This window comes from Bombina bombina, chromosome 1 (assembly GCF_027579735.1).
Source record: "Bombina bombina isolate aBomBom1 chromosome 1, aBomBom1.pri, whole genome shotgun sequence".
Taxonomy (NCBI): Eukaryota; Metazoa; Chordata; class Amphibia; order Anura; family Bombinatoridae; genus Bombina; species Bombina bombina.
The window spans coordinates 982,612,238-982,639,944 of NC_069499.1; the positions used below are offsets into that span (position 1 = coordinate 982,612,238).

At 36.9% G+C, this 27,707-nt stretch overlaps 1 protein-coding gene across 2 annotated transcripts in view; it reads left to right on the top strand.

Annotated features, from left to right (window-relative positions):
- The first annotated feature begins 1,404 nt into the window (after positions 1–1,404).
- SLC17A9 (solute carrier family 17 member 9) overlaps positions 1,405–27,707 on the top strand; it is a 108,217-nt gene continuing 81,914 nt past the window's right edge. For both annotated transcript variants that reach the window (XR_008401466.1, XM_053708492.1), the window contains exons 1-2: positions 1,405–1,999; positions 25,884–26,081. Coding sequence is in view for 1 of the 2 variants with exons in the window: in XM_053708492.1 (XP_053564467.1) it covers positions 1,857–1,999; positions 25,884–26,081 (341 nt within the window). In the remaining variant the exon portion in view is untranslated. The remainder of the gene's footprint in view (positions 2,000–25,883; positions 26,082–27,707) is intronic.

Consider the following 27,707-nt stretch of genomic DNA (forward strand, 5'->3'; position numbering starts at 1 on the left):
GGGTATTGTGAAGTGGGAATATCCCGTCATCCAATCAAGTACGTATTTTGCTTGTGTAGCCCAAGAGTACAGTTCTACGTTTGGAACAGACAGACCTCCCGAATCTATTGTACTCATCATTCTAGCTGAGTGGATCCTATGCTTTTTATTGGCCCATATGAAAGGAAAAGAGACTTCTAAGTGCAGAACACTGTTATATTCCAATCCACACAGCCATTGGCTACACACTCTAGTGACCTATTTATAACTGTCCCTAATTGGCCACAGCAGAGAAGGTGACCTAAGTTACAACATGGCAATGCCCATTGTTTTATAGACACTAAAACTTTACACTTATTTTGTAACTATTTAAACACCTAAAGAAACTTTAAAAAATACATCTACTTGTTATTATCAGACAAATTTTTTCTTTGAATGCATAATTCTATTTAGCATTTATTTACTGTTTAATGTCCCTTTAAGATTGGTGTACATTGTGTGCACCTACTTTGATTAGAACCTTAAGATTGTGTCAAGATTTGTGTGTATGCATGTATTTTGATCTGTCCCTTTAAGACTGGCTCACATTGTGTGCACATGGGCAGACTGTGGTTTGTACCTTTAAAGGGACATGAAACCCAACATTTTTCTTTCATTATTCAGATAGAGCACCTGGGTAGCGCTTGCTCATTGGTGGCTACATTTAAACACCAATCATTACCCAAGGTTCTGAACCAAAACTGGACCGGCTCCTAAGATTAGATTCTTGCTTTTTCAAATAAAGATAGCAAGAGAACGAAGAAAAATTGATAATGTGAGTAAATTAGAAAGTTGCTTAAAATTGCATGCTCTATCCGAATAATGAAAGTTTAATTTTAACTAAACTATCTCTTTAACAGTGTGTGCAGATTTGTATGTTTGCATGTATGTACTATCATCTGTCCCTTTAAGACTGGCACACATTGTGTGTGTACATATACTGTGAGCGCCCACCTGATCTGCAGTCCTCAGTAGCAGATTTTGTTGAATTGTTGTGATTGTAACGCAAAAAGCTACAAATGTGTAAAAATAAGTAGGTAGGGGTTTAAAACATTGCACTAATGTCACTTAGCTGAAGCCGAGAGACTGCTGCCTGGGAAAGGCTATGGGGAAAAAGAAAGTTTGGACCCGAAAATATACCCCAGGGTTTCTTCCCCTGTCACACGAACAGAGCAGTATTGTCAGTAGCTCCCATAGGAACCCCATATCAATGTTAAGGTTGTTTGGCTGAAAAATAGTTGATAACGTTATTGTGCTATTAGCCAACAAGTGGGCTTAATAACTGTACGAGCGGCATGCTTGCTAGTTGGCACTCTTCCTGATAGACCTGGCTGTCACATAAGCTTCTACACTGCATTAGCCTCACACTAATGTCTAAACCGCAGGAAAAGGAAACCAGAGCCAAACTGACACGTGGAAAAAGTTTGACTCTGATGTAAAACTCTAATCCCTCCCAGCTGTAGAAAAAAGCTTTCAGCGGTACAACTCACGGGCTGGGCGGTATCAGGGAACTTCTCTTCAGCTCCTGATGCCTAGGACTCTCAGTGTACTCCAGCACCGTGTAACTCTCCGGTTGTCTTTGCACGAACATCCCTGCCCAGTGATCCCACCGGAGCCCTAGGTCCATAACGTGTGCCCCTGCAAGTTGTCCCATTTGGTCCACCTTGCCTCACGGAACTGCCGCAGGTTCCCGCTTGTATCTAAAGTCCTTGTTTTATTTATGAATGTATTTATTTAGTCCTCGAACCGTCCCTTCTTAAAATACTGTCTTGTTCCTAATATATTCCTCTGTTTCCCTATCTGGACTGTGCTCTGTGTTAGTGGAATAGCCCCACTGAATGGACTCTGTGGGGTCCAAGCATAGCCAGATGGGCTACAAGAGTGACGTGGAATTCATACTGCAAGATGAACAGCCCCTTCTAAAGTGCCTACCTCAAATGGAGCGAGTAAAGAGAGCTAGCGGTGACCCTTACTGGTCCAGGTCAGTGAACGACACAATACTATGTTCTCAATTGCAAGTTATATAAGCATGTAGTCCTCCTGACCCCAACAACTGTCAATCAAATTAATACAATTGGCAGAAATGTGGTGTCAGTTCCTATAGCTTCAGATTTATCATCGGTGGTTGGCAGAGGCGTAACTAGAAACCACAGGGCCCAGGTGCAAGAATCTAAGAAGGGCCCCTCCCCCCTCCAAAAAAAGGTGAATTTAATACATATTTTTTTTTTTTTAACATTTAGCACAGAAAAAAAATGTGAATCAGATTACATGTCTGCAAAAGGAGGTACCCTGTGCCCACAGTCTGTGAGATGGTCTGACCCCCTATTAAATTGTGTGTGTGTGTGTATATATATATATATAGTGACACTGTTTAACCCACCAGTACTGTATATAGTAAGTTAGTGACACAGTCTGTAATCTGCCAGTGGGATGGCTGGCCTGACCCTACCCACCAAGTACTTTATAAAGTTACCACAGTAGTCTGTGACATAGTCCAGCCCCCCCCCCCCCATACTGTATATAGTGGTACTGTATAGTGACTCTGTTTACCCCCTGCCCCCCATGCTGTAGTAACAAGGTCTGTAATTTGCTGGTTCCACAAACATACACAAACACACATACATGCATAAATACACACACAGTAACATACATACACACACACACACACACACACATAAACACCAATGGGTAAAACAGAAACACTAACCCATGTAGTCATGTCACACTCACATGATATCAGTGCAGGCAGTGGTAGGTTAACGTTTTTTATTTTAAAAAAAATACATTTTTTTTTTTAAGCTGGGCCCCACCCTCGGGGGCCCAGTCGCACCTGCGACCTCTGCACCCCCTGTAGTTTCGCCCCTGGTGGTTGGTAAATAACGTAGTATTTTGTGCTCAACTAACTCGTCACTCAAGAACATCAGGTTTATCAGTCCTGAAATTAAAAATAAAAGTAAATAGAGAACAAAAATCTTGAGTGTTCAGCTAGTACTAATTGAATATATTTTACCATTATCTTGGTTATGGAATACATTTAGAATATACATTTAAAATATTGCAATTTTCAGTTTGTAAATATAACTTTTATCTGGAATTCTGCAGTACTAATGTATTTTCATTATTAAAAAAAAACACTGTATTCACAGTCAAATGCCTCCCCACCAGCTTCAGTTTATGGCAAACCGTGGTTTAAGATGATTACCTATGAGAGTGACTAGTGTGCATTTAGGGGGCTCCTAAGGGGTCTTATGCCCAAGTCTTAAATTTGGTGTCATTGGATTCAAATCAGTCTGGAGTATACTTGGGTAGTAGTCACTAAGTGACACAAAGCTTTTAGTGGGCAGATGTTTAAATGATGTATGTGTTTGCCATTATCACCTATGAGAGTGAATAGGGACAGTGCATTCAGGGGGTTCCTGAGGGGTCTTAACCCCAAGTTAGTTTCCTATCTTTGATATCATTGTGTTAGGCTAAGTCAGGCTTGGGTAGTAGTCACTAAGTGACACAAAGCTTATTTTATATATTATTGCTTTGCTTTTATTTAACATTGAAATCACCATTAGGTTTTTAATAATGAATAACGAAAAAGTGTAACTTCAGGTGCGTGTAGCAAAGCACAGGTCAATATAGCATTTTCCTGTTCTGTTGTTGAAACTGAGATCTCACTACTACAGGATAAGCTAATGAGTAATCTTTTATTACCTGAAATTTTTGTATAAGGCAGCAAGATACATTACCATTTCTGTCACAAGAGACGTGAAAAATGTAAATGTCCCCTCACTTTACACACCAATGGCTTTGCTCTTGATGGGTTATAATACCTACAATCTGATCAGCAAATTTACTAAAGATGTTGGGCAGAATAAGGTTTCTGGACCTAATAACTCTGTTTTGAATTTGCTTATGAGAATCTGAGGGCTTGAAAGTTTATGCAATCTAACATGTTGCATTATGTATAGCTTTGGTGCACAACCTGCTACGATCTGGCTTTGCAGTTAAAGGGATATTCCAGCCAAAATTGGAAACCACATGGGTGCATTTCTGTATTGAACAGAAGCAATTTTGTAATATACATGCATTAGCAAAAATGCTTCTAATAAAAGCTATATCTGTTTCAAAAGTGTATTTAAGTATGCACCGTGCACCAGCATTTAACACAGCACTTGCTCAGAGAGCCTAAGGTGCTTGTACCATCTGGTAATGACTCAGTGTTAATTGCTGACATGATACAAGCCCCACTGATTATCTGAGCAGCCGCATTATTTTAAATGCTGGTGCACTGACAATATCTAGCTATGCTTCACATGCACGTGCAGAGAAAAATTATAATACTAAAACAGTGATACATTTTACTACAAGCATTTTTGCCAATACATGTATATTGCAAATATGTTTCTATTCAAAGATGTAATAAATATATGTGCATTTAATTTTTGACTTATTACTAAACATAGAGATTTTTCCCCACAAGCATGTCTTGGTTTTCTCTGCCTGCGTCTTGCGTTTGTTTTTTGTGTTCTAAAATGCAAATAGTCTATATTTATTTAAACCAACAACTATAATTTTCCCGGTTACTGTACTATCTTTCTTATGTATTAATAAGTATTACAAATAATATAAAACTTACCTTTATGTTGCATGAGCTGTATTATGATGTAAATATTGCCTAAATGACATGCGATTGTTTACACTCGGTGCCATCCCCTCTCCAAGTTTCCAATTTACAAATGCAAATATTACAAAATCCAAACTGTTCCGAAATCCAAACCATTCCCGGTCTCAAGCAGTTTGGATAAAAGTTTTTATATCTTTAATATAATTTTAAAAGATACATCTGCATATTATTCTCAGGCTAATCTTTGATTTGAATACATTTCATTATGTTGTACTTAGTGCATGTCCCTTTAAAACACCAGGCTTGCATTCTGAGGCTAGTGTATCTGTATCCGATGAATTAACCCCTTAAAGACCGAGGATGTGCCAGGAACGTCCTACAAAAAAAGACCCTTAACGACCAAGGACGTTCCTGGCACGTCCTCTGGTCTTTCAAGCAGTGGAAGCGATCCTGAATGCTTCCAGCCGCTTTTATGGTATTGCAGTGATGCCTTGATATTGAGGCATCCTGCAATACCATTTATTTACAAACTGATGCAGAGAGAGCCACTCTGTGGCCCTCTCTGCACCAGTAGTGATGGTGCCGATCGGATCATCGTTGGTGGGTGGGAGCATTGGCGGGTGGGCGGCCCATCGCTATCTGGCATCCGGTTCCTGTATGTGCATTGTGCACGCCGGGAGCGTGCGTGGGGCGCGCGTGTGTGTGCACACGCGCACATCAACCACTACCACCACTGAAAATGAATGGGAGGGAGGGGGAAAAAATAAGGATCTGGGAGGGGGAGATGGAGGGGGGCTGCTACACTACAGAAAAATTATATTTATTTTTTTTTAAAAAAAATGAAGAAACTTTTTTTTGGGGGGGGGGGGGCAAAATGGGCACTGGCAGACAGCTGCCAGTACCCAAGATGGCGGCACATAGGTAGCGGGCGGAGGGTTAGATAGTTGTTTGGGGGAGATCAGGGAGGTTGGGGGCTTAGGGGGGTCCATCAGAGCTACATAATTATTATTTTTTTAAAAAAGGCCTTTTATTTTAGTACTGGCAGACTTTCTTACAGTACTCAAGATGGCGGGGACAGTTGTGGGGGAGGGAAGAGAGTTGTTTGGGAGGGATCAGGGGGTGGGATGTGGGATGCTTATCTCTACACTAAAGCTCAAATTAACCCTGCACGCTCCCTAATTAACCCCTTCACTGCTGGGCATAATACACGTTTAGTGAGCAGCGGCATTTTGCGGCCTTCTAATTACCATAAAGCAATACCAAAGCCATATATGTCTGCTATTTCTAAACAAAGGGGATCCCAGAGAAGCATTTACAACCATTTATGCCATAATTGCACAAGCTGTTTGTAAATAATTTCAGTGAGAAACCTAAAGTTTGTGAAAAAGTGAACTTTTTTTATTTTTTTTATTTGATTGCATTTGGCAGTGAAATGGTGGCATGAAATATAGTACTACTTGTATTTATTGCCGTATAACTTACAAAAAAAGCAAAGAACATGTAAACATTGGGTATTTCTAAACTCAGGACAAAATGTAGAAACTATTTAGCATAGAAGTTTTTTTTGGTGGTTGTAGACGTGTCAGTTAGAAAAAGTGTTTTTTTTTTTTTTTTTGTTTTTTTTCTCCATTTTCTTCATCCTTTTTTTTTTTTTTTTTTTTTTATAGTAAATTATAAGATATGATCAAAATAATGATATCTTTAGAAAGTCCATTTAATGGTGAGAAAAACGGTATATAATATGTGTGGGTACAGTAAATAAGTAAGAGGAAAATTACAGCTAAACACAAACACCGCAGAAATGCAAAAATAGCCTTGGTCCCAGACTGTCAACAAATGGAAAAGTGGTCTGGTAACGAAGGGGTTAAAGGGACACTGAACCCAAATTTTTTCTTTCGTGATTCAGATAGAGCATGCAACTTTCTACTTTACTCCTATTATCATATTTTCTTCATTCTCTTGGTATCTTTATTTGAAAAGCAAGAATGTAAGCTTAGATGCTGTCCCATTTTTGGTGAACAACCTGGGTTGTTTTGCTGATTGGTGGATACATTCACCCACCAATAAACAAGTGTTGTCCAGGGTCCTAAACCAAAAATTTAGTTGGCTCCTTAGCTTAGATGCCTTCTTTTTCAAATAAAGATAGCCAGAGAACAAAGAAAAATTGTTAATAGGAGTAAATTAGAAAGTTGCTTAAAATTGCAGGCTCTATCTGAATCCCAAAAAAAATTTGGGTTCAGTGTCCCTTTAAGTGATTTCCCAACATTTTCAAACCTGGCACATGTCAATGAGCGACTATTGCTCAACACACCCACATTTTTTAGTTTAATCACTTGTTCTTAAACGTCACATTTGTTTTAGTTGCTGCGTTGTTAAAGGGGTATGCAATTGTCATAATAAAATACTCTTAATTTGTTAGAACATTTTTATTATTACATGAATGTCCATTAGTAACTATGTGGGGTTAAACACATAGCTAAATTTGCACTTTTGAGGAGCAGTGCATTTCAATTCCTGCTAAGGACAGGGCCAGTGAGCCAATCATGAGTAGCATATATATGCAGCCGCCAATTACCAGCCTTTGCAGGGACTAATCCGCTAGTGACCATAGAGCATTCATCTAGTAATTCTCTAAAAATCAAAGGTTTTTATTATTACATTAGAATGTGCTTTAAAGGGTCATGAAACCCAGTTGGTTTCTGTCATGATTCAGATAGAAGTAAATTGGAAAGTTATTTAACCCCTTAACGACTGAGGACGTGCAGGGTACGTCCTCAGAAAAAAGGCAGTTAATGCCTGAGAACGTACCCTGCACGTCCTCAGTGTGGAAAGCAGCTGGAAGCGATCCTGCTCGCTTCCAGCTGCTTTCCGGTTATTGCAGTGATGCCTCGATATGGAGGCATCCTGCAATAACCTTTGTAAGCCATCCGGTGCAGAGAGAGCCACTCTGTGGCCCTCTCTGCACCGGAGATCGGTGGCTTACTGCGTTGGTGGGTGGGAGCCGGACCGGGAGGCGGGTGGCGGCCATCGATGGCCCTGGTTATGTGAATGGGGGGCGGGATCGTGGGCGGGGGTGGCTGGGGGCGCGCACGGGCGCGCGCGGGCGCGTGCACGGGGAGGGAGCGGGTGGGAACCGCTACACTACAGAAACTTTTGAAAATTAAAAATGCTGAAAGTAAAAAAAAAACCAAAAAACAAACGATCAGCAAGGTGGTGGGGGTTTGTCTGTGTGGGGGTGGGGGAAGCTACACTACAGAAAAGAAAAACAAAACAAAAAAAGCACTTTTTATTGCACTTTTTATTGCAAACTGGGTACTGGCAGACAGCTGCCAGTACCCAAGATGGCCCCCAATAAGGCAGAGGGGAGGGTTAGAGAGCGGTTTTGGGGGGGATCAGGGAGGTTGGGGGCTAAGGGGGGGATCCTACACAGTAGCATATGTTTTTTTTTTTTTAAAACCCCTTTTATTTTAGTACTGGCAGACTTTCTGCCAGTACTTAAGATGGCGGGGACAATTGTGGGGGAGGGAAGGGAAGGGAGCTGTTTGGGAGAGATCAGGGGGTGGGATGTGTCAGATGGGAGGCTGATCTCTACACTAAAGCTAAAATTAACCCTGCAAGCTCCCTACAAACTCCCTAATTAACCCCTTCACTGCTAGCCATAATACATGTGTGAGGCGCAGCAAGATTTAGCGGCCTTCTAATTACCAGAAAGCAACGCCAAAGTCATATATGTCTGCTATTTCTGAACAAAGGGGATCCCAGACAAGCATTTACAACCATTTGTGCCATAATTGCACAAGCTGTTTGTAAATGATTTCAGTGAGAAACCTAAAATTGTGAAAAATTTTAAGTTTTTTTTAATTTGATCGCATTTGGCGGTGAAATGGTGGCATCAAATATACCAAAATGTGCCTAGATCAATACTTGGGGTTGTCTACTACACTACACTAAAGCTAAAATTAACCCTACAAGCTCCCTAAAAGCTCCCTAATTAACCCCTTAACTGCTGGGCATAAAACACGTGTGGTGCGCAGTGGCATTTAGCGGCCTTCTAATTACCAAAAAGCAACGCCAAAGCCATATATGTCTGCTATTTCTGAACAAAGGGGATGCCAGAGAAGAATTTACAACCATTTATGCCATAATTGCACAAGTTGTTTGTAAATAATTTCAGTGAGAAACCGAAAGTTTGTGAAAAAATTTGTGAAAAAGTGAACGATTTTTTGGATTTGATCGCATTTGGCGGTGAAATGGTGGTATGAAATATACCAAAATGGGCCTAGATCAATACTTTGGGATGTCTACTAAAAAAAATACATACATGTCAAGGGATATTCAGGGATTCCTGAAAGATATCAGTGTTCTAATGTAACTAGCGCTAATTTTGGAAAAAAATGGTTTGGAAATAGCAAAGTGCTACTTGTATTTATGGCCGTATAACTTGCAAAAAAAGCAAAGAACATGTAAACATTGGGTATTTCTGAACTCAGGACAAAATTTAGAAACTATTTAGCATGGGTGTTTTTTGGTGGTTGTAGATGTGTAACAGATTTTGGGGGTCAAAGTTAGAAAAAGTGTGTGTTTTTCCATTTTTCCTCATATTTTATCATTTTTTTTTATAGTAAATTATAAGATATGATGAAAATAATGGTATCTTTAGAAAGTCCATTTAATGGCGAGAAAAACGGTATATAATATGTGTGGGTACAGTAAATGAGTAAGAAGAAAATTACAGCTAAACACAAACACTGCAAAAATGTAAAAATAGCCTTGGTCCCAAACGGACAGAAAATGGAAAAGTGCTGTGGTCATTAAGGGGTTAAAATTGCATGAACTATTATCTATTTATTTTGTTGACTTTGTATCCTTTGTTGAAATTCATACCTAGGTAGCCTCAGGAACTGCAGATTGGTGGCTGCACATATATGCCTCCTGCTATTGGCTTACCCATTGCATTCCAGCTAGCTCCCAGTAGTGCATTACTGTTCCTTAAACCAGTGTTTCTCAACTCCTGTCCTCAAGTACCCCTAACAGGCCAGGTTTTTTATGATATCCTAACTAGAGCACAAGTGAAATAATCAGTTGAGTAACACTGCCTTAAACAAAGGATACCCAGAGAATTAAGCAAATTTGATAACAGAAGTAGGCTGGAAAGATGTTTAAAGTTCAATGATCTGTATAAATCATGAAAGAAAAATTTTGGGTTTCATGTTCCTTTAAAGATATCTTTAGCATTGTCTTAAAGTATAGAACATGGACAAAGACCTTGACACAAAGGAGCATTGACAAAATACTTTTTTTAGAAAATTATCACCATTTTAGGAACACACTCTCAAAGTTTTGCTACCTGTTACATAGAACAAGATAAGCAAGGACTATATGTATATTTTATTTTATGTCCAGCATCAAATAAATAATTTAAATTTAAACATATTTGGTCAAAGCACCATCCTTAGACAAATAGAATACATAATTAAAGCAAATCAGCAAATAATTGTGTTTGCTAAGATAAATGGAAGCTTTATAGAATGTAGGTCAAAATACAGTTTTAGAAAAAGTTCTTTGTTCTTTTGGCTGAAATAGAAAACAATAGAAGAAAAGTTATTTTCTTAATTTTCCTATGACAAATACTTTTGATGAGTCCCTAGTGGAACGCTAAGTGGCAGACTCGGGTACATTGCCTGCACACCATACAGAAGAGCGCTGATATGTACAAACTACTAATTCCTAGGGAGTAGATTAAAGAGATCATTGTTGCTGGCACCTGCAGAGAATGCTGAGAAAAAGGTAAACCATCGTTATTGCTTGCCCTGAGTTTTATGTAAACTGTCTGTAGGTCTCAAAAGGCAGGTACGGTCACCTGGAGTACACAGATAGGGGGTTTTAAAGATAAACCTTCACCTACAAATAAGATTGTTTGATTCTGATGTTAATTCAAATATTTTCCTTTTTTTTAATTCTTAGAATTAATTAAATTACTGTTTTTATTGAGGTTTCACATTGAAAACATTACAGGCAGATTAGTAAGCCATCATCTCCACATTATATACTCAATTAAATATGGATTATTGCATATACATATAACAGTACAGCAAATAATACAAATACATATGTTTGTAACTAACCATAGCAGTAATTATCTTGGGTGAAACTTTTTGTCTGTAAATTAGTACTAAGAAATGGTTATTCAGCCTCTATTTTCCACTTCCGGTTTCAAGGGGGTCACTCAGGCGTTGTCACACAACATGTGTACCAGTGAACAGGAGGGAAATATATATGTAAAAGGCCACTGATGGACTTTACTATTAATACAGGACACATGGTAGAGATACTGAGACAATCCTGAAAAACAAGAAATAAATATAGATAAATACAGAGCTTGACAAACCCAGGGAGCAACTGGTGCCTTAAAATTAGACCCTGGTTCCCTGGTTTAGAGTCCCCAAGACACCCATGTATGATAGGGGACAAAAAAGCATGACAAATGTAAGCAAAACATTTACAATACTAATGCAAATGGCTTTAAATTTGCTGTTCTGTGTAGAAAGGTAATGAGGGCCCTGCTTAAAGGAATACTCATATATAATGGGAATAGGGCAAAAGTAAGTTAAAGGCACAGAAGACTGGGAATAGGGCAACTGGTATAAAAGAATTGGCAGTGGAGTTTCAAAATCAATTGCTTGCTACACGGGAGCCTTCCCTTCCACTGCACGTCAACACAGACCGGTCTCGCCTTTTGATGATGAGAGAATCATATGGGGTAGCGAAATACCAATGAGAGACGAGCCGGCTACCTGGTTCATCCAATGGAGAGATCACTGGCTTATTCAAAGTAGCAAACAACAAGAAAAATTATCTGTCCATAAAAACAACTTTAATTCTTCCACATAGAGAGTGCAGAGCTCAAAAGGTGCTGTGTACCAGAAGGGCTTACGCGTTTTGGCATTAGTCATAGCCTAACACAGCTGGTACACAGTTGCAATTTAAAGACCAAACTTTTCATTCTGGTACACAGCACCTTTTGTACTTTGCACTCTCTCTATGTGGAATACTACAAGCTTTTAATGGAAGAATAAAAGTTGTTTTTATGGACAGATCATTTTCTTGTTTCCTACCAAATCTATCACAGATTGGAACAGAACGTCAGAGAATGGTGTATGTACAGCATGGGGTTACTTGCTCACCAAATGACAAACATTAAAACATTTGTATCCAGCACTCCTATACAGGTACAAATCCCCAAATCTGGAATTATGAAATCCAGACTTTTTCATTTCATTTTTTTTTTTTTTTTTAAATTTATTTAAAATGACCTTTTTCCCCCTCCAGTAAGTCACAATCTTTTTCTGCCAGCATCATTGGTTTGTTTCCTGAGTATAGTTTATATTTCTTTAAAACGACAACTATTACAGAACTGTTCTGTCTTTGTGATGGTGCTATATAAGCAAAAGTATTAAATAAAAGATGATAGAAAACTACCTTTAGGTTGTATGTATAAGCTGTGTTATGGTAGATAAATATTACCTAAATGACATAAGATATTGTTGTTTACACTTGGTTCTATCCCCTCCAAGCTGTCCCATTTTACAGATGCAAATATGCAAATAGTTCTCGAAATTCAAAAAAGCAGTTTAGATAAAGTTTTTATACCTCTACTAGTCTTAAACGTTCATTTTTTTTCAATAAAATCAGCTCCAATAGTTGAATAAAAACATTAAAATATAATAAAATCAAACTATATAGCTGATATGGAGAACGTTTAGCATAAAAGTCCCCAAATGATCTGCAACACATTTCTCTGCATAAATATCCGCCGTTTCATCAGGCATAATCAAACTATGTTGTTCAGACTTAAATAGAGGAAAAAACAGTGACCGTAAAAGGAAAGGTCGCCAAGCGGTATGTGTGTGCGCAACTTCAATTGGTCTTGGGTGAGTGGTGCAATCGCCTTATTAGAATGAAATGTTAGTTAATACAGCTGAGTAGGCTACCAATGGACAGTTTAGGTACCCTACTTGGCTGTATTGACTTTTCATTCTAATAAGGCACCTATGTGTATGATTACACCCCTCACCCAAGACCAATTGAAGTTGCGCATTGCTCACACACCCACCGCTTGGCGGCGACTCCTATCCCTTTACGGTCACTATTTTTTCCTCTATTAAGTCCATGAAAAACACGGTTTGATTATGCCTGATGAAACTCATTTGGGGTAATTTATGCTTAATGTTCTCCATATCAGCTATATAGTTGTTTGATTTTATTATATTTTAAAAAATGTTTTTATTCAACTATTGGAGCAGATATTATTGGGGAAAAAACAGTGCCAGTGATTGGACGTTGGAGTTCCTGGAGGTCAGCTGACAGGCTGAGAGTTGGCAGTTTGCTCCTATTAGCATGATAGAGTGCTTTCAACAAATGTGAGTACACTTATTCCCAGCACTTTAAGGCCACTTTTTGTTGAAGAGAGATACACACATAGGCACCTCTTCGTTTTTCTAGATCTCTTTGGTGACTTTCTGTATCAAGTTGAAGAAGATAGCAGCCTGAGGACAAGTTCAAAGGGACTGTTTTTGTGTATGTTTTAATATACCCTTTTACTATAAATCTACAAATGAAAAAATATAACTTCATACCAGAGATAGTGTGTGCTTGCGTTCGCATACTCGCGTCTCGCATGCTATAATGCAACAATGTCTGCATTTTTAATGTTGTTTTTTTCAACTTTATGAGAACTAAAAGGGTGTTTCAAAATAAAGTATTTCCTTATCAGTCACTAAGTTCTGATGTCACTGCCTGCATTAAAAATCTTGAGACATTTATTAGGAATGTCACCCGGCATGATCGCTATTTTTAGTTACAGCCCAAAATAGACAATATGGAATAACAATAAAAATAAGGTCATTAGAATGTTTCCTTGCTTTAAAGGAATCCATCTTGAATTACATTTTAAAGTGACATTAGCAGGTTTAGTTTTTAGGTGATAATAAAAAAATGTTTATGTAAATCAGTATATATATATATATATATATATATATTTTATATTCTGGCCATGATATATTAACCTAATATGGAAGGTATATAAGAAATTCCTGTACATAATAGTGCAGTTGTTTTGTTAGATACCTTATTTGTAAGAAATGGTTTATTGAATTGTAAGTACATTTTATTACATATTTAATCTATCCTTCTCTGACCTCCAAAACAACATTTACAGACAGGGCAGCCACTTGTTCTCTTATACAGTTGAATGCGGACTGGGTGCTGTGCATACCATTGTTAGTTTTAGGGCAGTCAGGGTTGCTGTGCCATTGATAATATGTATAGCTCTTAAATCCTTTTTAAAATTGGCTGAAAAGCTAACTTTTTAGCATGGCTAAAGGCAATACAAACTGTTTGAAAAATGTAAACATGCAGTGTTTCATTCACAGCTTACAGCCAATCCTGAGCCAATACCTGAGTATTTCTTAGTGTACTTTTAGTAGGCAGTGGAAAATAACTATGGTGCTTTAAAACATCTGTAGCTATAGTAAAATGTAGGTAATTAAAAAAAAGTCGCTTATGTTAAAATTCTGCATAATAGTTAACAATATTTTAATTCAGGGAAAATAATTCCCAGTAGCCAGATAGCCGTGTTTCTTTGTCTAGTTTCAAAACTTTTGTCTGGCTCCTATAATAAGTATCAGGGTAGCATGTCACTATAGCTCCTCAATATGCTGACTTCTAAAAGAATAATATATGTTCTAACTGACTACACACTACTCTGCAAGTTTATAGCAATTTGCTTTTCACCTACTATGTTTTTTTATTTAAAGGGACAGTCAAGTCCAAAGAAAACTTTCATGATTCAAATAGGACATGTAACTTTCCAATTTACTTTTATCAACAATTTTGCTTTGGTATTCTTAGTTGAAAACTAAACCTAGGAGGTTCATATGCTAATTTCTTAGACCTTGAAGGCTGCCTCTAATCTAAATGCATTTTGACAGTTTTTCACTACTAGAGGGCGTTATTAGTTCATGTGTTTTTATATAGATAACATTGAGCTCATGCACATGGATTTACGGAGGAGTGAGGACTGATTGGCTAAAATGCAAGTCTGTCAAAAGAACTGAAATAAGGGGGCAGTCTGCTGAGGCTTAAATTACAGAGGTAAAACATGTATTATTATAACTGTTGGTTATGCAAAACTGGGTAATGGGTAATTAAGGAATTATCTTTTAAAACACATTCTGGTTTTGACTGTACCTTTAAATGGCAGTATAATATGCATTTCATACCCATTGAAATTGACGTTATCATATTAACTATATTTAATCAGTATCCAGGAAGTGGAAACATATCCTCTAAAGCAAACATTAAAAACAATAATATAGATGACAAATGAGAGAGCAGAATACAGTTAAAGCTAACCGCAAAACCATTTACACACCCAATGCTCAGAACTTGATCTAACAACTTTAAATGTCAGAACTTAGCAGAAATGAACACACTACAAATTACAAAGCAGATTCCTAGGAGCTGCCTGTATTATGGGACAATTACAGTGAATCCTAAATAAACTATAAAAACAATAATGATCTACTAAGAAAGATATGCAGGCACTGTTATACATAAGCTTCTCTCAAATACTGATACCATGAGCTTTTTTTTGACTCCCAGACTTAGATTTGTGAGAGTTCTCTGACACCCCAGGGTATTGTGATCCCCTGTTTGAGACTTACTGACCCAGAAAGTACTAGTTTCCACAAGTTATAATGTGGATTTCCATATAGAATATTGTTGAGCAAACACTAATACTGGAACAGCAAGATAAGGTTAAACAAGTGTAAACACAGTCATAATAATGATTTGAGGTCTAATTATTAGAGCATGCAATTATAGTCTGTTGGCTGGTGCCCAAGCAAGGTACATTGGTGATGACGAGGTGTGTTGTGTTCATGGTGATGTGCAAGAATTTGGTCCCCTGCAGCTTAACAGGATCTTCTTTCTTTTTCTTTTCTTTTTTTTTTTTTTAACAGAAGCTGTAAATAGATTGGGCCCCATAAGAACATTAAAAAAAAAAATCGCACTTTGAAGTACAAATAGAAAAATAGAAAAAAGTGAAATATAGAAATGCTGAACATATTATTTTGATTTGCAGTTTGCAACTGTATCGATTTCTACAAAAATATTGCTCAGTTCCCCGTGAACCATAAATAGGGTTTCCACTCAACCAGTATTTTACAGATATGGTATTTTTAAGTTTCATGTCAATGTGGAAAATAAAGAATTAATATAGAATTAAAGGTGCTATCATTGTGAAACTTCCCCTGTGTGTTGAAATCTAATTGTAAACAAATGATCATTCAATATCAGTCCTTGCAGATATGCTATATAATTATGTATGCTAATGAGGATGTTGTTTTTTTCTTCTTTTTTTAAAGAATGGTGGCAACCCTAAACATCTTTAGGTGACTCTCTAATGGTGAACATTTTTAGGGAGGATGCATTGTACTCAAGTTTAATTATTTAAAGGGACATTAAACACTGAATACATTTTATAAGTATAGTATTGGGGTTATTTCCTGCCTCCCTCTAGTCATGGGTGGTGTCATGTTGAAATCTTTCACTACATTCTAGTGCTGATGTGTTTGCTCATGTACAGCAACTCTCCTTTAGATACCTGCAGAGACAACCTAGGTACCAAAATGGCAGCATCCATAATTGGAGGGAGGTGCCTGAAATGTATTTAATGTTTAGAGTCCCTTTTAATTATAAATATTGCAAGTACATGTGGTTGCTAAGATAGCTTTAAATAAGCTGTTGATGCACATTTTAATAAATGTAAATTAATAACACTGTTTATAGGCAATGCGTTGTATGTAATATTGTCAGCTTGTTTTACTATTGTAAAATATGCAGATAAAGTGCTGACATTAAAGGGACACTCAAGTTAAAATAAACTTTTATGATTCTGATGGAGCATGAAGTTTTAAGACTCTTTCCCATTTACTTCCATTATCAAATTTTGCACTGTCATTTTATATTCACACTTTCTGGCGAACAAGATCCTACTGAGCATGTGCACAAGCTCGCAGGGTATACATATACTAGTAGTCTGTGATTGGCTGATGCCTGTCACATGATACAGGGGGCCGGAAAATGAGAGAGGTGGGGAAACATTTGTCAGTAAAAAATCTAGTGCTTATTTGAAATTCAGAGTAGGTGTTATTGCATTGTCTTTTTATTGTGCACTTGTTAATTATCAATTCTACCTCATTGAGTGGCCCTTTAAATTAAGAGCTATGGTTTGTGACACCCCAAAAACACATTTAATGGCTTTTAAAAATGATGGGAAGGAGTTGATGAACCACATTTGTCCTTCGTCTTATTAACTCTTCTCAAATTCTTTAATAACTGTTGATTCTCAGAATAGCTGTTTGAATCCATCTGAATATCAGCCCAGGCATAAACCATTATTATTATTATTATTATTATTATTATTATTATTATTATTATTATTCATTTATTTTTAAAGCTCCACTAAGTTCCGTAGTGCTGGGTGCATTAGTAAGGGTATGCAAGAAATAGATTCATAGATGGTTATCAGGTAGCCAAGGTGTCTTTTTGTAAAGGAAAGAGCATGTTCGAAATGAATTGAGCATCACTTTACTTATTGTTCCCAGGGTTTTGTTTGTTGGAATTCCTATAGTTGCATGAGGTGCCCAATAGATTGCATCTTGCACTGCAAACTGCTTGCAACATAAAAAAACTATAAATACAAATACAATACGTAGGAAGAACACTCACAAAACAGGTTATGTAAATGTATGGAATTGTAAAATATCTGCACGTCTGTTTTGTAGTCTCACTAGAAGGAAAGATGTCTCTAAGGGCCGTGGGTGTTTCAGACGATCGCAAGGCGTGGTTTAGATTTTTCACCTACACCTCAGCGCTGCATGTACAACTCTTAAACTGGCACCCCACATTTTTCTTGTATTCTGACAGCGCATACAATTTTTAAGAACTTTAAATTTGCTTCTAGTATAACATTTTCTTCATTCGCTAGGTATCCTTTTTTGAACAGCAGGGAGTGTGTAAATGCCTGCAGCACTATATGGCAGCAGTTTTGTCAGAATGTTATATATTTGCAAGAGCACTAGATGGTAGCGCTATTTCCTGCCATGTCGTGCTCCAGGCACCTTCCTAGGAATGTCTTCAACAAAGAATACCATAAGAATTAAGCAAGTTTGGGTACTGTAACTCTACACTAGAAACTTTTTAAAACTTGTATACTGTCTGAATCATGAAAGAAAAATGTAGTTTCATATCTCTTTAAAGTCTGATTCCGAATGCATAAAACAGACTAAACAAACAAATTGTACAGAATGAGGAATACCCTGGTCTGAAGAGCTTTCAATCTATTGGCTATGTTTTGTCATGGCTCCTTTACAGCAGTTAATTAGAGGCCAGATGTAAATGAGCTCCAGCAACGGTATAAGCAATCACAGTGTAACATGTTGCAGGGTTAATTAAACTGCAGTATACTTAAAGGGCCACTAAACCCAAAATATTTCTTTCATGATTCAGATAGAACATACACATTTAAACAACATTACAATTTTTTTTTTTTTTTTAAATATTTTTTATTGAGGCATAAAGAAAATACAATTGAAAGCATCATTTGCTTCAGGAACAGAATAACCATAGTCAAGGAAAATAAAGAATACACAATACCATGACCGCTATGTACTGTATACATAAGTGCGTACATCATAATCATAACAGTCAAGCGGCTAGTCGCAAAGATTAGACTACATACAAATATAACAAATGCTAGATAACTGAGCCCCATTTTTTTTTTAATTGTATAGAGAAGTTCCCCTCATAATTGCATAAAGTGTAACGCATACAGGTATACCCCGCTCATACAGCGGGTTAGGGACCGGAGCCCCGCTGTAAAGTGAAAACCGCCTTAAAGTGAAACAAGGCAGTTTTAGCTTTTTATTCACTTGCCAGTGTGTTTAAAGACTTTAAAAAATGTTTGAACTAACATAGATTAGGGTTGCAGTAGTGCTACATTTAGTTTAACACTAGCACAGCACAGTATTCAATTAGGATTCAATAAATACTGTACCTGTAAAATAGTGACAATTACTGTAGTAAAATGTGCCAGACTATAACACTGAGACACAGATTGCACTGTAATGCTGTAAACAGAGTGAACTAAGCATAACAAAATGGTGCCAGTCACTTTTCTTGCAATCTCACAATGATTACAGAACTGTTTCAAAATCCTTGGAGGCTGAACTTCAGCTCCACAGAGCGCTGTATTAGTGAATCGCTGTAAAGTGAAGCGCTGTAAAGTGAGGTATACCTGTATTACCCCAGTTAAACTCTAGCAGCCTCTCTTGGACTGCTGAAACTATAGAGAGGAAGATATCTGGGGGCATGTAGGGGAAAAAGATAAAAGGGCCACTTCTGGACCCACAGGACAGTATTTGAACAAGTTAGTTGAAAATTAAATTGAGAAGGAAACCCTCATTACTAGTAGTTGAGAGAATGCATTTGGGGGAGGAATTAAAGGAAAACATCTTAGCGCATACAAACATCATAGGGTTCCACAAAATAGGGCATGGTGAAAGTATCTTGCATAAAAAGAATGCTATGTCAGTAGACAAGTATTTTAAGATATATATTTGGGGGAGGGCTAACAACAAACATTATCTCTAGGTACCAAGAGATGTGGAGGAGATATCATAAAAATAAGAGTATATGCAGCAATCTAGGGTCAGCAAATAGATAATTACCAATATCAATATAATAGAGTGAGTGGCTTCCCATCACCTAAGTGTGTATCAACTATTTTAAGGACAATGGCGAGAATAAGAATTCAGCAGAGTACACTGACTAATAATTACCCATATTAATCAGATGTTATTTCATATAGTGTAATATATGGAGGATCCTGCATCTCCACCTAAGTGAGAACTATGGTGTCTCTTGCTATGAAGGGGTGTGAGGGATAAAGAAAATTGCACACAATTATAAACAGTGGATAAAATAAGTGCAGAGATATCATTACACATTATGATGAAGTACAGTGACAGACAGGGTGAGCAATATATATTAAGTGAGGTAAAATTCACTGCATAGCATAACTTGGGGAATAGTCTTTACAGGATCAAGTAGTGGGACAGTCATTATTGGAAAGTTCGCTCCAAACACAAGCCCTCAGTAATAAAATTGACATCAGACCTCATCGGGGGCATTAGTAATGTACATAATGATAAGGGGTAGCTAAACCGGAACATGAACTAACACATGTAGATCTACCGACTCCAGTTATGCCTATACCAGAGACGCTGAATATTAACAGGTAGATAAATTCCCCAGTTCAGTTGAGACCTCCGTGTGGCATGCGGGTCAGTCCCCAGACAAATGTCATTAGTAACCCATGCCAATTCTGCAAACCTACCAGACACCTTCCGATGCGCCCGGGACTCCAGTTAAAGTGCAGCCACATCAGAGCCACCACCCCAACACCTGTGGGGTAGAAGCTATATGTTTAACCCACTCCGGCTCTGCTGAAGGATCTGGCTGACAGCTGCAATGTAAGTCTTTGCAGTAGGTCCAGAGGCTCCCAGCGACAGCAATCTCCGGTCGCCATCTTGAAACCGTTGTGTGAAGGGGGGATCTGACCCTTCAAGAGCATTCAGTCAGCCAACGTGTGAGGAGGACATTTCTCAGCTCCCACTAGCTTATGTAGCCAGGGCAATTGTGGGGTTCTTTGTTTAATTTTTGCAGACGCCTTTGTATTCCGCTGTTGCTTTGCACCTGACTCCTGCTCCGGATTCGCCACTGCCGTCGCGGCTCCTGTCAGTGCCATAGGCGCGCCCGCTTGTTCCTGTATATCGCTCTCAGTAGGTCCTTGAGGGGCAGCATTCTCCACACAAGTGATAGCTGTTTCCTGGACCTCCGTAACCAGAGCCTCAAACCGAGCCTCCTTGTAGTTTGCTGATGCGTTATCTGTAGCAATAGCGTCAGAGCAGCAGACATTGGGATTGTTCCAGGCAGCATCGATACTCCTAATAAGGCGTGCAAAATGTTCATTTAGCAAGCGGATTAGGTCCCGCTCGAGAATGGCATATTCAGTCTCCATCCTATTTATATTTTTTCTCCGTAGTTTCCCACTTAATGACTCATACAGAATGGCAGTGGCGTAGCACTGCTTTACCCTGTTTACCGGGGGGGGGGGAGGGTGTTGAGACCTCTCCTATAAAGGGCCCCTGTAGGCCTCAACCCTCCGGATCGGTAAGATGATGCAGTCACACAATAAACTTGGTAACACTCGGTTGTGCTCAGTCTCCTGAGGAACAGACTTGAGGTTTTAGGGATAATGGTGAAGAAATACTGCTGAAAAATAGCGAAGTTTAACAGCAGCCTGCACGCAGCTTCCAATATTGCATCCATTCAGGATGCTTCCCAGAGACACGCCCCCCACAACATTACAATTTACTTCTATTATTTATTTTGCTTCATTTTTTAGATATCCTTATTTGAAGAAAAAGCAATGCACATGGGTGAGCCAATCACATGAGGCTTCCATGTGCAGCAACCAATCAGCAGCTTCTGAGCATATTTAGATATGCTTTTCAGCTAAGAATATCAAGAGAATAAAACAAATTAGATAATAGAAGTAATTTAGAAAGATGTTTAAAAATGCATTCTCTTTCTAAATCATAAAAGAAAAAATGTGGGTTTCATGTCCCTTTAAGTATTCCTCATTTAATATACATAGTGTAACTTTTTCATGGGTGGTTTAATGTTGAATCTCTTTTACAAATGCAGGTATTACTGTTACTAAATGCATTCAAATGCTATACTTTACATCACAGTTTGTTTCTTATTGTGCGTAGCAAAGAAAGGGAACTGTTTTTTGTTTTTTTTATGATTGTAGTTACCTGATAAATTGCTTCCTTATTGCAGGAAAACATATTTTTATTCTGTTAAGTAAAAATATATAGTGTAGTCAGCATGTCTGTGTCAATGTGTGCATGCCTATACAGTGTGTGTGTTAGCATATGTGCGTGTCTGTCAGATGTCAGCATGTCTGTGCGTCAATGTGCGCACACCTGTGTGTGTATGTAATTGTATGTGTGCTTATCAGCAGGTGTGTATTTAGCATATGTGTGGGTGTGTCAGCTCTTCAGACCGTCAACGTCTGCTAACTTGCAAGATGGTCTGTTATAGTATGTGTGTGTTGATCAGTGCATGAGCTCATTTTATATTTGCCCTAATTAGCCACATCAGAAGAAATATGCTAAACAGTATCCAAATGCTTTTCAAGGGGTGTGTCCCAAAACTGCATAATAATTCCTATTAGTAGCTTGTTATTTTTCAGTGCTGTGATACATTTATATGCATATGTAAAAAAAATACTAATGTTCTTTCTAATAAACCTGGCCTAACACTATATATAAAACCTCCTTACTTCTGTATACTGGTTTACACCTGTCCAAAGGTTACTTATAATATTCTTGGAGGCTCCTGGGAGAAGACCTTGGTGATCTAGTGTTTGTGAAGGGTATCCATGTGTAGGGATCAGCCCTGCCAAAGATTCAGAAGTACCATACCTACCAATATTATCCCCTTTATTTGGTCATTTGGAGGGTTAATGCTGAGTCCAAGTGGTTAGAGGGTGAAATAAAGGGGTCATGCATTCCTGGGTAATGCGTTGGTGGTCCCAGGTTTCTTTTATAAAAACAGAACTCCGACCCATTCCAATCCCACAAAATATGAGGAATCATTTATGGTCTTTAATTTAATAAAAAATTGTTGTATAAACCTATAATAAGGGGGCGTTACTATAAAGATATCAAACGATAAAATATATACACAACATAAATAAGAAATAATAAAAAAACAAAACAAATACAATAATAAAAACCCAAATATAAACAATAAGGATTAAAAGTGACAGTCCAACAATAGATGATAATATATCTCTGGAAGCATCAGAGGGATCCTCCTCGTGTTAAGGAAGCTCTCCGGAAAAAGGGTTAGCAACTTCCCAATTGTACAAAACAAAAGACAACAGGAGGATTGCTCGGGAATACCCGGCCTGCCTGATCAGCACTTTTGGTGCGTCTTAAGATGGGTGATTTCTTGCATTTAATCTGCTGCTGAGTCCATGTTTGATACAATTTGAGACGCTTCCTGTTGTCTTTTGTTTTTTAATTTACTTCTGTTATCAACCAAAAATAAATATATTAAAAGCTGAGCACTAACTATAGATATAAATAAAAAGCTATAAATAATATCAGATATACTGTATAAAACATTAAAAAGCTCCCTAAATGGGAATACAATAATGTGACCTCCTTTATAACAATGAAAAAATAAGTCAGTAAGGTAAAATATCAGTCTTATATAAATGCTTATATGTAATATGAGTTCTTTACTTAAAGTACCATAAAACATTTTGAGTTATGTGCATATAATAAAAGGGTTAACTGAGGTAAAACAGCGTGTAAAAAAAAAAAAAGCTGAACTATTTATTTTAATAAAATTTCCAAAAATCTGCAAAATTACTTACTTTAATGTTCCCAAGTGTAGCCTGCTCCACCCCCCTTATCAGTGTCCTAGTCCAAACCTTGTGCTATCCTATAACAAGTGTATAACAATAAGTGTGCATGTGAGGATAATTACTTATGCAAGTAAGGGGGTTAAGGAGAGACACTGGCTCCTAGAATTTTACCTCTGGCTCCTAACTTTTGGGGTTATTCTCCATAGATCTATTTACAAATACCACTGTCTGGCTCCTAAAAGTGTACCTGGCTTCTAAATATTCTTACTGGCTCCTATATTGTAAACAGATTTGTCGACCTTTGTTCTCCTGTATGTTTGTATGACTGTCTAGCATTGAGGGTATCTTTATGGACGGCTGTGGTTTTAATACAAGTTCTCCCTGGACCCGCAACATATGAGAAACTGACAAGGTCTTTTGATGAGGGTGTTTCATATTTTATTTAGTAAGTGAATATTGATGTATGACATGTTATATGTATGTATGTAAGTGATATGATGTCTGTTTTAATAAATTTGATAGCACTGTGAATAACAGTGGTGCCCTTTGCTTTTCTTTTACTTCTGTTTTTTTTGTTGTTGTTGTGTTTTTTTTTTTAATTTTAAGATAATTAAAGTTAAAAAAAGGAAACAAAAACTAACATTATATATGAAAGAATTTCACAGCAATATGACAAAGAAAATGTATCCAATTTTATGGTAAAGTTTTAGGAAAAATTAATGTGATAGTCTTTGAAGTAAGTATCCAACTAGTGGGCACTTAATTAACATCACAAAAAGTGAAAGCGACAAACAAAATACATGCAGAATTTCCAGTCCGGTTATACTTGGTAAAGAATTACAAGGCTAGTGGGGTGCTCATTTAAAAAAAAATAACATGATACATGCAGTCATTAGTACTGGGGTCAAATTTGATTATTTGATGACATATAGATATCCCATTGTAAGTGACAAACTTTACATACTTAAAGGGACATTAAACACTTTGAGATGGTAATATAAAATGATAAATTGTATATAATAAAACAACTCTGCAATATACTTTCATTATTTATTTTGTCCTCTTTGCCTGTAATTCCATTCTGAAATTGTGAGCTTTTCAGTTCCTGTTAGAAATGGAAGTGCAGAACACTGTTAAATCCAGCACAACTATTGGCTGCACACTCTAGTGACCTGTTTATAACTGACACTAATTGGCCACAGCAGAGAAGGTAACACAAGTTACAACATGGCAGCTTCCAGTGTTTTATAGACACTAAAACTTTACACTTATTTTGTCACTTTTTAAACAACTAATGAAACTTTAAAAAATACATCTACATGTTAGTCATGGACTAATCTTTTCTTTGAATGCATCATTCTATCTAGCATGTATTTAGTGTTTAATGTCCCTTTTAAGGAAGAGAAATCTCTCTCTTTGTTTATTAACGAACAGATGAAGTTCAATCAAATTAACAAAAGATAAACCAGTAAAGGAAGGCAAAATAAAGTCTAATAATTAAACCATTCTTCAGAATTAAATTTTTGAGCAATAAAGTTTGTTTTAGTAAAATGAGCAATAATCTCTTTTTGAAAAGGATTTTCTAAAAACTTTATAAATACTTCCCATTTTGCATAAATTTTCTAATCCTGTTAGGGCTACCACACAGTGTATCATATTGTTCACATATCAAAGTTTTTAATTATGATTGTTCTAGCTTTATAATAGTTAGCGATCTGTCACATTTTCTAGCATGCAACACAGTTAAAGGGATACTAAACCCAAATTTTTTCTTTTATGATTTGGATAGAGCATGCAATTTTAAGCAACTAAATGTAGCCACCAATCAGCAAGTGCTAGCCAGCGTGCTGAAGCAAAAAATTTCCGGCACCTAAGCTTTCATTCCTGCTTTTTCAAATAAATATATCAAGAGAACGAAAATAATTGATAATAGTAGTAAATTAGTAACTTGCTTAAAATTGCATGTTTTACCTAAATCATAAAAGAAAAAATTGGGTTTAGTGTCCCTTTAAGCTCAAAAATCTTTTACATTTATTAAGACTTGAATCCCATACTAAAAATACTTGTTTCCTATTCAATTCCACCTCTAAGAATACATAATAACCATATTTAACTTTCATCCAAAATTGTTTAATTTTTGGGTATAGCCAAAAGTAATGCAGTATATCTGGATTTGATTTATGGCATTTAATACATGAGTTAGGGCAATTAGAATTTTATTTACTTTGTTGTTTTAATACCCTTCGTTGGAAATCATAACTAGCTGGGAGCTAGTTGCTGATTGGTTGCTGCATTGTGTTAGCAGATGTGTTCAGATGTGCTTTGTCCCATTAATGCCTTGGTACTCTGGAGCTGGGTTTTGCAAGAATAAAGGGCCCTAATGCATTAGAGAATTTACTTTTTGGATTTTTTTATGTCCCTTGAACACAGGCCACATTTTTGTCATCTATCTGCTTCAGCTCAGTTGAATTATCCATATCTAAACCATTTCAAGCTGACCTACTTGTACTCACGCAGAGATATCTGTAAATCCAGGCCTGTTTGGGTGTCTTGGGGATCTGAGTTTAAAACCACTTTCATAGAGTGACATAACTAACACTTGTTTCAATCCTACTGATGGAAATATTGACATTATTTGTACTCTTTACGTAACACATGCTCATGATTTGTATTTTCCAGACTAGACTCCCGGGTGTGGACTGTAACCCTGTTGCTGGGAACATGTCTTCTGTACTGTGCCCGTGCCAGCATGCCAATCTGTGCGGTTACTATGAGCGAACATTTTGGATGGAACAAGCAGCAGTCTGGCATTGTCCTAAGCAGTTTCTTCTGGGGATATTGTGTCACTCAAGTTGTGGGAGGACACCTCAGTGACAAGTAAGTTAGAGGGGATGGTTTTGTCAGTATATAGCAGGGTTATAATACAATTTTTTTTGTTATTATTCTTTAAAACAAACCCCCAATTAAAATGTATATATACGAAACAATTGAAATTAATAATTATTCCTAAATTCTTTAGATTAGTTAAAATTTATATACACATTGCAATATATTTATGTAGAGACCAGATTATGAATCAAATTATACACGCTTATGCTGTTATAATATTCTTTACAAAGATCATAAAAGAAATTAACTTTACTCACAATTCGCATTAAAATACCACAATAAAATACCAGAGTATGGACCGATAACAATGCTTAGACAATATAACAAAATACTTTAACATCCAATTGATATGCCAATTTATCTCAACTGAACTAACCTCTTATTTAGTCACACTAAAGCAGATTCTAAAAAAAATAAAATATAAGAATGAGTGCACTCGCCTGAACTTTTCAGAAATTTATTCCAAATGTGTGAACGTTTTCGGGGGTTTAACCCCTTCCTCAGACATACAAGATAACAATGACATTGTTATCTTGTATGTCTGAGGAAGGGGCTAAACTCCCGAAAACGTTCACACATTTGGAATAATTTTCTGAAAAGTCCTGGCGAGTGCACTCATTCTCTTACTCTATTTGCCTATCTGTTGCACCCTGGGCACCTGTGACTTGATCTCTGGAGTGCTTTTCTACTTTGAACTTTTATATATCTATATCTATATCTGTAATTAGTTTATGATATTAAAATACAAAATTCTTTCTAAGCATTAATATATAATAACAATATACTTACTACAATCTAACTAAAGCTTTAGAATATCTTTTGATTTAAAATATTAAATATACAGTTGTTTATACTTTACAAGATCACCAGTTTGAGAATTCAGTTAATATACAAATATGTCTATCGTCATATGTTTTAGAAAAAGTATGCACATTTGTAAGATAATTAATCTTGATAGTCTCTTATTCACAAAGAGTGTCCCAACATATTTGGCTTACAGAAAACTGTGTTCGCACACTGGTCTCTCTCTAAGCAAAAATGGCAGCAAGCAAGATTGCAACAGTTACCAAGAAAAAAATTTCAACCAAGTTTTTTTTTTTCTGTGTGCAGGGAGTTTTTGTCATAGACAAAACTCCTCCCCATTTCTTAATCATTCAATGGATTGGGATATGCACTCTTTTCTGATTGGCTACTGGGAGATGCCATTTTTAACAGCCAGATGCCTTTTGGTTGTAATACTAGATTTAGGCCATCAGGGGCAGCAGACAAAGACAAAAGTTTCATTTTCAATACTGCCAACAGTCTGTCTAATCTTAAAGTGTTTATTAAATACACTTTTGTTTCCAGCATTAATAACTTACATGTTTAATATAGATGGTGTTATTTTATACTATTTACCCTGAGTATTTCAAGATTAAACATGAATATACTCCACTTATAATATCTTAAAAATGCGTTTAAAAATCCATATTTTCTATGAAAAGATTTAAAAGGATTATACCTTCATCATGGACTCAATTACTTTCTCAGTTATCATCTTAATATCACACACATACCTTGAGATAAGAAATCGGATATAGTTTCACATAATTATATCTATATTGGATTACTATC